The sequence below is a fragment of the Eumetopias jubatus genome, unplaced genomic scaffold, assembly GCF_037043125.1.
Source record: "Eumetopias jubatus isolate StellerSeaLion01/CBP00866 unplaced genomic scaffold, mEumJub1_p1.0 scaffold_10, whole genome shotgun sequence".
Taxonomy (NCBI): Eukaryota; Metazoa; Chordata; class Mammalia; order Carnivora; family Otariidae; genus Eumetopias; species Eumetopias jubatus.
Window position 1 is genome coordinate 80,929,631 of NW_028274816.1, and position 13,832 is coordinate 80,943,462.

At 55.1% G+C, this 13,832-nt stretch overlaps 1 protein-coding gene across 10 annotated transcripts in view; it reads left to right on the plus strand.

Moving 5' to 3' along the window:
• Positions 1-13,832, plus strand: part of QTGAL (queuosine-tRNA galactosyltransferase) — a 96,515-nt gene that overhangs the window by 77,091 nt on the left and 5,592 nt on the right. For 6 of the 10 annotated variants that reach the window (XM_088028078.1, XM_028112404.2, XM_028112405.2 and 3 more), the window contains 5 exons: positions 59-183; positions 5,247-5,382; positions 5,469-5,537; positions 5,899-5,973; positions 10,188-13,826. In XM_088028078.1, coding sequence (XP_087884204.1) covers positions 59-183; positions 5,247-5,382; positions 5,469-5,537; positions 5,899-5,973; positions 10,188-10,268 — 486 coding nt within the window. In that variant the 3' untranslated portion in view covers positions 10,269-13,826. Of the gene's footprint in view, positions 1-58; positions 184-5,246; positions 5,383-5,468; positions 5,538-5,898; positions 5,974-10,187; positions 13,827-13,832 lie in introns of those variants that run through there. The other 4 variants (XM_088028079.1, XM_028112400.2, XM_028112402.2 and 1 more) reach the window with 4 other exon arrangements.

Here is a 13,832-nt window from a genome sequence, read left to right on the forward strand (position 1 = left end):
GTGTGTCTTCTGTCGTGGGCAGAAACATCAATGGTTGACGTTCTTTTGTGCCCTGCAGGGTGTGCCCGAGGACCTGCTGTTCTTCTACAACCACCTCAGAAAGGGCGGTGGGGTCGTCCGCGTGGACCAGAGCCTCCTCCTGTACCGCTACCACCCAGACGCTGCCACACACTCTGTCCTCGAGTACGTAGGCCCCAAGGCTCCAGACACGGTTTGGGGGCCAGTGAGGTGCCAAGATCGAGCATGAGGGGTCCAGGTCCAGGATCGAGGGTGTGGGGCTGGCCGAGGTCCGGGATGGAGAGTGCAGAGTTGCCGAGGTCTGAGCCGGGTCGGTGGGGCAGACACAGGTCACCTGGGTCAGGTCTCTACCACAAGGCAGGAAATCTGGGAGCATGGCAGGTGTGGGTGTGCAGAGCCTGTGGCCTTCATGGGGGAAGCTGTCTCAGGGCCGTGGACAGGATTCCCAGGATGAAGGCTGTATGTCTGTTCGCTTTTCTACAGCGAGGTAGGCCTCACATGCAGATGTGCCTTTGAAGTCTTGCTCTCCACTGCTGTGAGGTATGCCGGGTGCGCATCTGACTTGGTTACTGGTGCCTCAGTGTGCCCTCTCCATCCCCACCAAGGGGGCCTGCCCGCTCCCTCTCTCCCTCCTCTGCCACTTGCCCAGCCCCCAGGTCCCCAGTAGCCGGTGTGCACTTGGAGCGCACGGCAGGGGCGGCAGGTGTGGAACACGGAGGCAGGGGTGTGTTCTTATTTCTTCAGCTTGAACTGTGCGTGCATGTCGCGTGTTTCTTACCATTACAAACGTGTGATCCCTTGGTGCCTTGCGGTTGTAACACTGCTCACTTTTGGGAACGGGAAGGAAGGGTGCACATTCATCTTCCGGAGGTGGGGTTGGCTGTGTTTCCCTGGAGGGCGTGAGACCCCTCAGGAGGTTGTGGCTTCTCAGCTGGGCAGCCTCTGTTTGGGGAGGTCTGACGTCCACCTACACTGAGAGGCGGGGTGCCGGTTTGTGCGACGTCATTGGGGGTCCCCAGATTGACTCAGTAGGTCCTCGGACATTTGCATGTGTGTTGAAATTCAGCTGCTTTGTTTTCCAGCTTTCAGCCAAAGAACTTGATTTTGGTTATTTACTGTTAAATCTGAACTTTTATACAGTAGCTTTATGGAGCATCATTGTTTGGGGTTTGTTGTCATGAAGCTGACTCAGTGCGAGTGTGATTTGCACCACGGGGTAAAGGCCCCGTCACAGGAGGACAAAGCAGTCCCAGATGTGTGCGTGTACATCTCATCAGCCTCCCAAGTGCGTGAACAAAACCAGACAGAAGTAGACAAATTACAAATTACCTCCACAATTACAGTTGGAGGTTTTCAAGCCCATCTCAGTGTCTGAGAGAAGCAGGGGAATTCTGCAAGGTGCAGAGGACTGGAATTAACCCCTTGACCTGACTGGCATTTACAGAACATGACACTCAGCTGCAGAATACATTCCTTTAAGGTGCAAGACAGACAATTCTGAATACATTTCAAATGATTAAAATCATCAAAGTATGTTTTATAACCACATAGAATTAAATTAGAAGTCATTAACACATCTTAAAAATCTAAAATATTTGGAAATTAAGCAACCAAGGGAAAAAAATCACAAAGGAAATAAAAAAAAAATTTAACATGAAATTAAAATGGTATGTCAAAATTTGTGGACTTCACTAAAGCACACAATCTACACACTTGCAATGAACAACTAAAAATAGCAGTTAAGAAACGTATGATGGCGTCAAAAATAAAATACTTGTGGGTAAATGTGACAAGGTGCGTATGTCCTCTGGAAACTACAAGAAAGTGCAGAGGGAAATTAAAGAAAACCCGTAACAGGGAGTGAGGGACGCCACCTTCATGGGTTGGAAGATTTGGTGACTTTGATACCAGTTCTCCCCAAACTGAGCTGTGGACTGAACTTCTTTGCAGAAATTGATAACCTGATTCTTAAATTCACGTGGAAAATTAAAGGACCCAGAATAACCTCAACAACCTTGAAAAGAGTAAACTTTGAGGACTCACAGTTCCCAGGAAACACAGCAAAAGCATCAAGAGAGACCAGGGAAATGGAGAATCCAGAAATACATTGAAAATTGTACGATAGGTTGATTTTCAACAGTCTCCAAAGGCATTTAGTGGAAAAGGAAGATACTTTCAACAAGTGGAACCACTACCCACGTGGGAAAGGAAAGAACGAGAGTCTCGTGCCGTCTAGAAACGCTCGTTCTAGTTGGATCTTTGATACAAACCTAGAAACGACTGGAATAGAAAAGCTTCTGGAGGGAAACGGAACACCGTCACAACTTTGTGGTCAGCAAAAACTTAGCAGCAAGGACGTGAGAATTGTCAACCATTGAAAAAGTGATAAAGTGGACTTTATCAAAATTAAAAACATTTGTTCATAAAAAGACACCATTAAGAACATGAGTGGCACACTGCAGACTGAATGGGGATATTCACAATCCATGTGTCTGAAGGAGAACCAAGTAAGAGGCACGTAAGGAACCCCAACAACAAAGACAATGTCATAAAAATAGGCAAATACTTCATAACACATTTCACGAAACAATATGTAATATGTAAATAATATAAACCCACCACACACCCAGCAGGAGGGCTAAAATTAATATGTGCCAATTCCAAATGGTGGCAAGGGTGTGGATCTAGCAGAATGGTCACACACTGTTCCCAGGACTTAAATGGTACATCCCTCTCTGGAAAACTGGCACTTTTTTATTAAATTAATACCCCCGTGACCTCCCAATTCCGTGTCTAGGTGTTTAATGCATGAGAAGTGAAAACATTCAACGTATCACTATTAATATTGCCAAGAACTGGGAGCCACCCAAGTGTCCATCAAGTGAATGGAGGTTGTGATGGAATGCCGCTCAGCATTGAGAGAGGGGTGAATGCCAAAGCAGTTTGCTTCCTAAAGCAGCAAGGCACACGGGCATGCATGTTGTGGGATTCCGCTCACACGAAGCACTCCAACAGGCGGGATTCGTCTCCGCCGCTCGTCAGGACAACTAGTCCATAGAGGAATTCCAGCAAGTGTGCGCTCATAGAAAATTAGAACCCGTGTTGGCTGATAGACCAGAGAGAAATTAGATCTGTGAGGTGTGGGACTTCGGGGACCTCCTCTGTCGTCATCATCATGAATGTTCCTGTCTGTGTGTTCTCATGTTAGATTCTTTGGAGACAAATTGAAGGGATCTCTTTGTAGGAAGTGGTGGTGGCCCGTGCTGTGGCAGAAGCCTGTGTGTCCAGGAAGGACCAGGCCACAGGCCACTGGGCTTTGTCCCCACAAGTCTGCATCTTGTTTGCATGGGATCAGTCTCTTTTATGTTGAGCGGTTTCTTTCTATTTTGCAGTGTGAGGCTTTGCCACCCACAACACAAAAGAAGTGATCTCATGTAGTTTCTGTATTGGATTAAAATCTTTGTGCTGTGAGTGGCAAAACCTCACAGAGTAATGAGCTTTAATTATACCTTCAGGCTTGTTGAGAATTGAATTTCTTCAAACTCTGCCCAGAAGCCCTCCTGTGAAAGCACTCCCTGGTTGTTGTTCTTTCTGTTTTAAACCAAGAATGGTCAGCATTTACATCATTCATTACAAAATACTTAAGACATCCAGAGACAGAGACACCGAGGACTGAAGTCCTGCGTCCAGCTGCCTTTCCCAGCCCCTCAGCAAGGCCAGCGCCGTCCGGGGTGTGTGCGGTGTCTCCCTGAACAATATGCATTACCTGTTTAAAAACGTTATGTCCATGGTAGCATTCTGCCTTTCTCCCCGAAAACCGCTTTTCTGTCCAGCCTCACGGTTGCCCCTTCATGTGTGACCTCAGGGTGCCACCTGTCTCCAGGCCACCTCCTCCCAAGGCCTTTCTGCCGTCCTGCTTGCGGAGCAGGGCTGACTCCAGCCTGGCCGGCACACCCCCCATTCTGCCTCGGGGGCCACGGCCACCAGGGGGCCGGGGGACCAGGGCACAGGGCCCACATCTGTGGGCTTGGGGAAACCGCTCCACTCGCCACAGCCCCTGCTGGGGGGACACTGCTGCCCTGCAGCAAGTAAGCAGACTATCGAGGAGTCTTCCCGATTGGGTCAGAACTTAAAAGCACCGGGAAAGATGGCATTCCTGAGCAGGAACAGGACCGGCGGCAGGAAGAGCTTTGCGGCCCACAAAGCAGGTGTGTTTGTGGCCATTTCTAAATTATGTCGGCTCATCACCTACCAGTGTCTTCAGAGCAGGCCCTGCACCCCCCCCAGCGGGCGCCTGAGCTCCTGGGGTCTGGACTGGGGCCCGTCTTTCCCTTGGTCTCGTCCACAGACACCTCGAGACATTGTGATGGGCATTTCCTTCAGTCTGCACCTCACACCGAGGAGCACGGACTGTTTAAACAGAAGGAATTACTCGAAAGGTGGCACGACCCTGTGCTGACAGAACTCCATCAGGGCTGGGGACAGGAGAAGCCGCCGCTGCTGAGCTGCGTGTGGCACACATCCCCCGGGGCGGACCCCACACAGTGCTTCCTGACACAGGCTGTCCAAGCACGTCCTCCGCTTGAAAGGCGAAAACCGTTAGCAGTGACTGTCTGAAGCTCCCTGTCCCTTCCTTGTCCTCAGGATTTCCCATTTACCAGAACTCACGTGCACGATCCCTGGTCCTTTGTCCTTAAACTTCTTCCACTTCTTGGGTGTTGCCAGAGCTGCGCGCGCCTGGCCATGGGCTGGAGTGTCTGGAGCTCGTGGGATGCTCTGGAAGCGCTAATGGCCAGGATCGGGGAGCTACTCGCCCGCCAGCCCCGGTGCGCCCACGGCCCAGCTGTCAGAACGCCTGGCGGTCTGGGCAGCTTCTGCAGGAAGCGGAGCCGTGAGACGGCTCACCTGAGCTCACCTGACATCGGGGTGGCTGCATCCCCCTCAGGCTCCCCAGAGTCTGTGCCTGGCGTCCCTCAAGGCCCCTGAGTACATGGACGTGAGGACAGCACATCCTAGGGTCCACGTGGGGCTGCGAGGGTGGGTGAGGCAGTGCGGCCGAGGTTCGTTTGTTCATTCCCTCATTCATTTATCCAGCCAGTACCTCCTGAGCTCTGGAGAGAGGAGGTCCCCAGAACATGCCCTGCTGTGCCCAGGGCTGGGTGGGGAGGAAGGTCTGGGCGCAGCTAGAGGCCCTGCCCACCCGGTTCACCCGCCCCATTCCCCCCCAGGACCACCATCTGGACCCACCGTGTCCGCTTCCTGGAAGAACGGGTCCTGCCGCACTGGGCAGCTTTCACCATCTGGAACGCGGGCAGGCAGGGCCGCCGGCTTTACCGCAGCCTGGCAGCTGGGACACGACGCAAGGTGGGCCCCCCTCCATCCCGCCCAGCAGCTCTGTCCCCCCGGGTCCCCCGTCCCTGAGGCTGGTGTCCTGTGCCCCCCCCCCCCAGGTGGTTGCCTTCTGTGACGTGGACGAGAACAAGATCAGGAAGGGCTTCTATTGCCACGAGGACTCTCAGGTGTGTGGGACCCAGGACCCCGGGAGGGCCTTGGTCGCACATGGGTTGCTCACACCACCCCTAGCTCTGTCCCCGGGGACACAGAGGGGCCACTGCCCAGAGCCCTGCTCCTTGGGAAGGCCGCCTGTGCCTGGACAGCTGCCAGGCCCAGAAGCAGTGGCCCCCATCTCCTAGGGGTCTCGGGCCCCAGAGTGGCCTGTGTCCCCGCCTGGCCCAGGTCTGTGTGTCTGCCGTGCACCTTGGAGCTGGGCAGGGGTAAGGGGTTGGTCCAGCTGCCCTGTCAGCACGTGCAGGCCCAGCACGGCAGGGCGTCCCGGGAGACTAGCACGAACCCCAGCCCACAACACCTCTTGTTTCTCAGGAAAGGCCTAAGCCTCGGGTTCCAATCCTGCACTTCCGAGCTGCCCGGCCACCCTTCGTCATCTGCGTGAAGCTGGTAAGTGTCAGCCACGGCCACGGCAGGGCTCACACAACCGTGTGGCTGGTACAGGCCCCTAATTGTGGGATCGCGGACGTCTGACATGCAGCCAGACATCCATGCCCTTGGTTTGGGCCACCTGTCTTGAGCTGTACACTACGGCGGGAGGCTGCCCAGGTGTTAGAAGAAGCCACCATGGTGCCCTCAAAAAATGGGCTGCATTTCTGTAAGAGCAACATTTTTTGGAAACTTGCTAAGTGCCAGACCTGGAGCACATTCTGGGGGCTCATCAGATGCTCCGGCAGAGACGAGGGGCTGTGGGCAGTAAAAGCGTCGCAAAGAAGCACCTCTGACCAAGCACCACAGCCTCCGCCCCCAGGGCCGTCCAGAGACTTTCCCCCCATATCCTTGCCTTTTCCCTTGAGGTCACAGGGGCATGGGTGCCGGGCTGTGCTGCACCCGCTTCTCAGCTCCCCATTGGGGTCACACGGCACGAGGCCGGTCTGCTTTGCCCGTGTCAGGCTGGCCTGTGGCCAGATGACTGAATTCCTCATTTCCGGCCTGGCGACGGGGCATGGCTGTGACGTTCCTGTGACTTTGGAGCAGATGTGAAGGGTCTCGGAAGGTGCCCTCCACACACACGTCTTCGTGAGGCCACGCGAGGGCTCATCCCAGCCTGTCCCGCTGGACAAGGGCTCAGATGGGTGGTGCCCTTGGGCGCCTCTGGCCTTGTAATTTCCAGGAGCTCTGCACACTCTGGTGCCAGTTGTTCCTCGGTTGGAGTGGCAAATATTTTTTCCCACATGAGACTTGCCTTTTCACAGGTTCTTCCAGAAAAAGTTTTTTTTAAGATTGATTTATTTGAGAGAGAGAGTGAGCACAAGCAGGGGGAGGGGCAGAGGGAGAAGCAGACACCCCGCTGAGCAGGGAGCCCGATGCGGGACTTGATCCCAGGACCCTGAGACCATGACCTGAGCTGAAGGCAGACGCTCAACGCCTGAGCCCCCCAGGCGCCCCAGATAAAGTTACTTTTAATGCAGCGGCATTCATCAACCTTTTCCTTACAACGAACACTTTTAGTGTCCTGTTTAGGAAATCATTCTTCATGGTCAGAAAGACATTCTCGTGTATACACACTCCTACAAATATAAAGTGTCTTCTTTTACTTTGGGGTCCCAACTGCGGGGGCCAGTTTGGCTCAGCCCTGCCCCAGTGGGTCCCCCAGAGGGGATGGTGGCCGACGGGTGGCAAGGGCCCTGTGCTTGCTGCTGGGGGCTGTGGGGGAAACACGCAGGTGGAGACACACGCGGCCACTTCACCAGCTTCCAACCGTGAGATTGGGCTGGAACCTCAGTCACCAGACACCGGAAGCCTTCATGGAGGCGGCAGCTTTTGCAGCAGGGAGGCAGTCTGTCACCATCAGGGAGGAGACCGCAGGACACGCCTGCCCGCCACTGCGTCCAGCCTTGGGCTCAGAGACGTAGGGCTGCACGCAGCAGGACTAGAACAAACCTGTGAAGGGAGGCAGGGAGGGGAGCATCCCTCTTCATTGGTGGCTGGTTAAGACCCCAACCTCTTTGGCACTGACTGGACTTTACTGAGCTGCCCACCGTGTCTGTGCAGGGGGCCAGGCAGGACAGTGCCCCCCCAGAGGGCGACCCCGCCAGGCTCTGACCCCAGAACGCGGACATTGGTTGGGCAGGGGCAGTTGCCCGAGAAGGGCCCCAGGCAGGGCAGGAGGCACAGCTTCGAGAGGCTGGACTCTGCCCTTTGCTATGGGGCCACTTTGGGGAAGCCCCCCAACTGTGGGAGAGCAGAGGTGAGCACAGGCTGTCCGGGCTGGCCGTGAGGCAGACTCATTCGGGGCCCCTGGGCCAGGGCCGGGCCCGCGATCCAGCCCCATGGAACGGTGAGAGTGTCGTCGCAGGCTGCTCCGCTGGTGGGGGCTCATTCCACAGCAGCAGGTGACCAACTTCTAAGGCCAAGGTGGCGAAACTGTCAGCAAAGAACAAGCCCACTGGGCAGTTAGAGCAGTGCAGCCTGGAGCGTTCATGTGTAGCTCCGTGTGAACGTGTGCCTGGGAGAGGACGTGCGGGGTCACAGGGTAACCACATTTTGGGAACCGCCAGTTTTCCACAATGGTTGCACCATTTTATGCTCCCACCCGCCGCACGAGGGCACCAGCGTCTCCACGCGTAGTCACTCGAGGTGATGATGTTGCGTTTCCCTAACACCCAGCGATGCAGGGGTCCTTTCATCTGCTTGTTGGCCGTGTGGGTATCGTCTTTGGAGAAATGTCTGTGCAGGTCCTTTGCCCATTTTTTATCTGGGTTTTGTCTTATGAAGCCATAACAGTTCTTTGTATGTTCTAGACGCGGTACAAACACCTCCCGTTCTGCACGTTCTCTTTTTACTTTCTTGATGGGGTCCTTTGATGTACAAAAGTACTTAATTTTGATTAAGTCCAATTTATCTGGTTTTAACTTGGGTGACGTCACCCTGAAGTTGTGTTCTGCTTGAACCATCACATAATAAATTACCATGAGCTAGCCTCATACAATACACACTTTTTTAGATTTTTAAATTTAGAGAGCGCACACATGGTGGGGGCAGGGGGAGAGAATCTCAGGCTCCCCGCTGAGCAGGGAGTCCTACACGCGGCTCAGTCTCACGACCCTGAGATCATGACCTGAGCCGAAACCAAGAGGACTCTTAACCGACTGAGCCACCCAGGCGTGCCACCATTTCTTACCTCGCAGTTGCTGTGGTTCAGAAACCCAGACGCCACAGGCGAGGCCTCAGGGCCCCTCATGAAGCTGCTGGTGAGGTGCTTAGCTATGACGCAGTTGCATGGGGAGGCTCGCCTTGAGCAGGGTCTGCCTCCGTGTTATCATGACAGTTGGCCGAAGCCGGACCCTTAGGGTTTTGGACCAAGGGTCTCAGTGCTTCACTGGCTCTTCCTTGCCATGTGGCCCCCACTACGTGGCAGCATATTCTCTCAAAGCCGGCAAGGGGCAGGGTCTGCTAGCGAGACAGAAGACATGATGATGTGTCACCAATTCACACAAGTGGCCTCCCACCCCTTCCTTGGCTGTGTGCAGTGGCCAGTCCCATCTGCACTCCAGGGGAGGGGGTGACACGGACCCACCTGTCTACCTCTCTGCAGCATGTGCCCACCTGACTGGGTTTTCTAGCGTGAAAGCAGTTTCCTAAAAGGAACAAGCCTGTTTAAAGCCAAGATAAGCACAGTTCCAAGTTCCCAGGGAAACTGGACAATAACTAGGAGGCCACATGGAAAATTTAATTTAAAATGAAAATTTAAGTTCTGTACAAATTATACATAATTTGTCAGAGGAGATGAGCTCGGTTAAGGGTCTATTTCTCTGGGACCAAAAACTGCCGGGAACTAGAAGCCCTGCCCCCAGTGCAAACCCTTCCTGGAGGGCAGGCTTTGGGTGGGAAGTGAGCTTCCTTTCCCGTCACCCACTGTATCCTCGGAGAGGTGCCTAGAGGCACAAACATAAGTGTTTGCATGGTTTTTTAAACCAATGGCAGCATAGTATACGTATCTTTTCTGTATTTTGCTTTTTTTTTTTTTTTACATAATACATTTTGTCCATTATTCCATATAAACCCACTGGTGTCATCTGACTCTGCTGTCGTCTTTTAATTGAGCAGGAAGCATTCATCGTGTCCCCGTGTGGCGTGTCCCCCTGCGGCGTGTCCCCCTGTGGCGTGTCCCCGTGCCTATAAGCGAGGGGCAGGAAGGGGTCTGTTGACACTTCGAGTCTGGGTCCAGGCCCCTGCAAAGGGAGGCAGGGGTGTCATGGGGGCCCCAGGACGAGGCACAAAGAGCAAAGCTGGTGTGCCCAGGACAGATGGGTGAAGCAGAGCTGCCCGTGGGGCTCATTTCCTTCCCTTAGTCCCTCTGTCAGCTACCTTTTGCAGGGAGGCACCAGGTTTGAGCTGGGGGGTGTGTATGCCTCAGGGGACCTCCCCACTCCTCCCTCCCTCCCTTCCATTGATGACCAGCAGGACATTGTGGCCCACTTCTCACAATGTCCCCACCCGCCCCCCATCTCCAGCCCCTCTCAACAGAGAAGTTCATTGTGGACCACCTGACAGGTAGCCACAGGCGACTCCACCCCAGGCCCCCTCGGGAGGGCCTCTGGGGGTCCCAGGGCGGGCTGGGGGAGGCTTGGATCAAGCCAGACATGCTGTTCCTCCCACAGGACCTCACCGGGGGTGCATTTGAAAACAACCTGAGGTCACTGCACCTGCAGGAAGGCCGGGACTTCCTTCACTTCAGCTGACGGGCCCAGGGCAGCTGCCCCCAGGTACGTGGGATTGAGGGTGCTAAGGAGGGGTGGCTCATGGCCCTGAGGGGGAACATGTGAGGTGGGAGGTGTACCAGATGCCCAGCAAACCCCCTTCCTTATGGGGCTGGCCCTTCACCTGCAGGGCATGTGTGTGAGTGTGTTTTTAACCAGGACATGGTTTACATGCAGCAAAAGGCAGAGCTGTGAGCCCACAGCCTGAGGGGCGTGTGTCCCTGACCGTGTGTGCAGCGCATACACTCCCCTGCCCCTGGGGGCACCACCACTGCCCAGCACGTGGCGTCTGTCGTGCCAGGAGGTCGTTAGCTCACGCTCCTGACAGACACCTCTGCCACGAGGACAACAGCTGCTGGGTGCTCGGGTCCCGCCGTGGTGGACGTTTGATTCTGTCGATGTTGGGCAAACCCGGGGCCCAGTTTCTGGGTCTGACTTGGTTCATGATGTGGAAATACAGACCGGCGACTGAGAACAGAGGCTGTGTGCTCTGAGCTGGCAGGACAGGCATCAGCTGGTCCCATGGGGATGGCAGAAGCTTGAGGGCGTGGGAAAGGGGGCTCCAGTGGCCCAGTGCCGTTCTCATGGTTGGTCAGGGGAACATGTCTGGTCCCCTCTGGTGGGTCCCCGGTTGCGGGAGGGGTGAGTCAGGGAAGCCGGCAGTTATCGACAGTGTCCTGGCTGTTTCGGACCGCTGGCTACAGGGTTACTGCGTGGCTTCCTGAACTGGCCGCTGCGGGCTGTGGGCAGGGTGTCGTGTTTGTGGGCGTTCTGGCACCTTGAGTCTCCCAGGCCTGGGAACCCCAGTGCTCAACCCGGCCGAGAGCAAACGCCATCAGCCGTGAGCAACCACGGGTGACGTGGAGCCGGCTCCCCTTTGCCTGTCTCAGGACCCAAACAACAAGGCCACTGATACTGTGTCATCAGGGACTTGTTCCGGATGCAGGGGTGACGGTGCTGGCAGGAACCCTGTGGTAAGGGCTCGAACGAACAAGGCAAGGGTCCCGAGTGGGCTCCAGTAACCCAGAGCGGCCTCATGGTGGGGCTCGCAGGAGTCAGAATGAGAAGCCAGGTCTGCGTTCCAAGTAAAAGTGCAGGAGGAGCTGCTCCGAGGCAGGAGGACCCGGCATCCTGCTTCAGCACTCAGCGTCCCTTACAAGCACCTTTGTTTTTATACTGAATACTTCCTGCCACTCTTGTCCGTTTTTCAGATCCTGCTTGCTTTAAACACTGTTCATCCTGTGTACCTGCTGCTTGCTCCTGTTTGCTCAGCATACCCCCCCCTGCACTGGAGCTGCTCAGCCGGGACCATTTCCCACCCACACTTCATTCACCAGCAGTGTCTCCCAGTAGGGCTGAACCCGCCCCCAAAAATCTAGCAACATCTGGCGGTAGTTTTGTTGTGCGAGTGTGGAAGGGGCTTTGCTACCGGCATCTGGGATGTTGCTGAAGACTAGTTCAGCCCAGCGGCGCCTAAGCGGTACCATCGGTTGAACGTCCCGACTCTTGGCTTCAGCTCAGGTCATGATCTCTGGATGGTGAAATCGAGCCCCACATCAGGCTCCGTGCTCAGCATGGAGTCTACTTGAGATTCTCTCTCCCTCTGCCCCTCTCCCTCCCCCTCCAAAAAAACCCGGAATTATTCAGCCCCAGGTGCCAGCAGTGCTAAGGCTAAAAACCTAGCTATGCATCCGAGGCCTGTGTCATCTGGACGTGACTCTTTCTTCGGTGATGGCTTTCCCACGTTCGCGGTTCTGCCACGGGGACCGTTCCTTTCCCTCGCACAGCGGGAGGCCCCTGCGGTTAGGGGCTGGGCAGCGCTGCAGCCGCGCATGTGGGGTGTGCTCCTACCCCTGCGAGGGGTCTGTGGGCTCCATCATCTGGGAACGAGCCCCATGACTCTCTGTACACACCAAATTCTTTCTGCGGTCTCTTCTATTTTTCCGGATAATTTCTTCAGCTGTGTCTAGTTGGTTGTTTAAATCCATTCAGGGAGCTTTCCCCCCCCCAATCTCCTAATACTTTCTAGCACTTTCTAAAACAAATTTGTGGCTGATATTACCAACATCTCAGTCTTTTGGTGTCTGCTTCCATTAAGTCTTGCTAGTGATTCCGTTTGTGTATTTTGTGACCTTTCTGGAGCGTGGGTTTGGGTTCTTTCCATTCTGTGCAGAGAGATGAGCCTGCACACTTCCAGAGAGGTTTCTGCCTCTTCTGCCCACTCCCTGGGAGCACCACTGGTTGGGGCGGCAGTTTGAGCACATTTTCCGGGTTAGTTTTGAGAACTGCACAGGTTCCTCCAGGCGGACCTCCAGGAGACTCCCTCTCCCACCCAGCTCCAGGGGAGACGGTGACGGGGTGCTGTCCCCTCATTTTCATCCGTGCTACTGCTGAGGGCGCAGCCACCCGGGGTCCCAACTCCGCGTGGGCCTTCTGTCCTACCCCCACACTGCCACTGAAATGAGACTTCCCTACGTGTCTCAGGCTCAACAGACACGGATGCTCAGGACCCAGTGCCTGCTCACGGGGAGGTTCGGTTTTGTGTCTGGCATGTGGCTGTGTGCACGTGGCCCCTCCCAGCTCCCCGTGCACATTCTGTTCCAGGCACCCTGGCTTCTTGCTCCTCCTCAAACTCACCCAGCTCTTTCCTTTCTGGAGCCACAAGGTGCTTTTCTCTGTCTGGTGCCCACCTACTGCACGGCTCCTCCACGGCAGCCCCACACGCTGCCCACTGCATGCTGCTCCCGGGCACTGGTTGTGCTAACAGGTCTGCTTCTGGCTACACTCTAAGCTGTGAATGTGTGGGGCTCCTCTCTCCTAGATCTACCACCTGGGCCTGGGGGCCCTCCGGAAACTGCAGCTGCAACCTGGTCAGAGCGAGAGTGACCAACAGGAGCTGACGTGGCTGAGGGCGAGCAGAGGCGCGGGGCCGTGTGCAGCCAGCGGGTCAGGTGGTTTCGCTCGGGCTGCAGTCTGGCCAGTGGTGGCGAGGGAGAGCTGTGCAGTGTTGGGTCTGTGGTGAGCTCGCCCAGCTCCAGGTCTCCAAAAGGGCTTCTCTTTGGAGTCTTGTGGATTTTTAGTATTTATTTTTAAGATTTTCTTTATTTATTTGACAGAGTGAGAGAGGGAACACAAGCAGGGGGAGTGGGAGAGGGAGAAGCAGGCTTCCCGCTGAGCAGGGAGCCCAACGCGGGGCTCGATCCCAGGACCCTGGGATCACGACCTGAGCCGAAGGCGGATGCCCAACAACTGAGCCACCTAAGCACACCTGAATCTTGTGGATTTTTTAAAAGACACTAAAAACAGTTCATTGTATTGTTTCTCAGAAGCGGCTTGCTTGGCTTTCTGTAGCTGAGGTCCAGACACTGCTCTGCGGGTACCATCCCCCCCCTCAGTCCTCTGGGACCCTGGTGTGTGACCCCCACCAGCCGAGGGATCTCTGACTAGTCTTCCATCTAAAATGGAGAGCTCCCTACTTATTTTTGAGAGGCAAGCATGTTTTAAGGTTTGAATAAAATACAAGTTAATCCACAAAGTTAACACCAG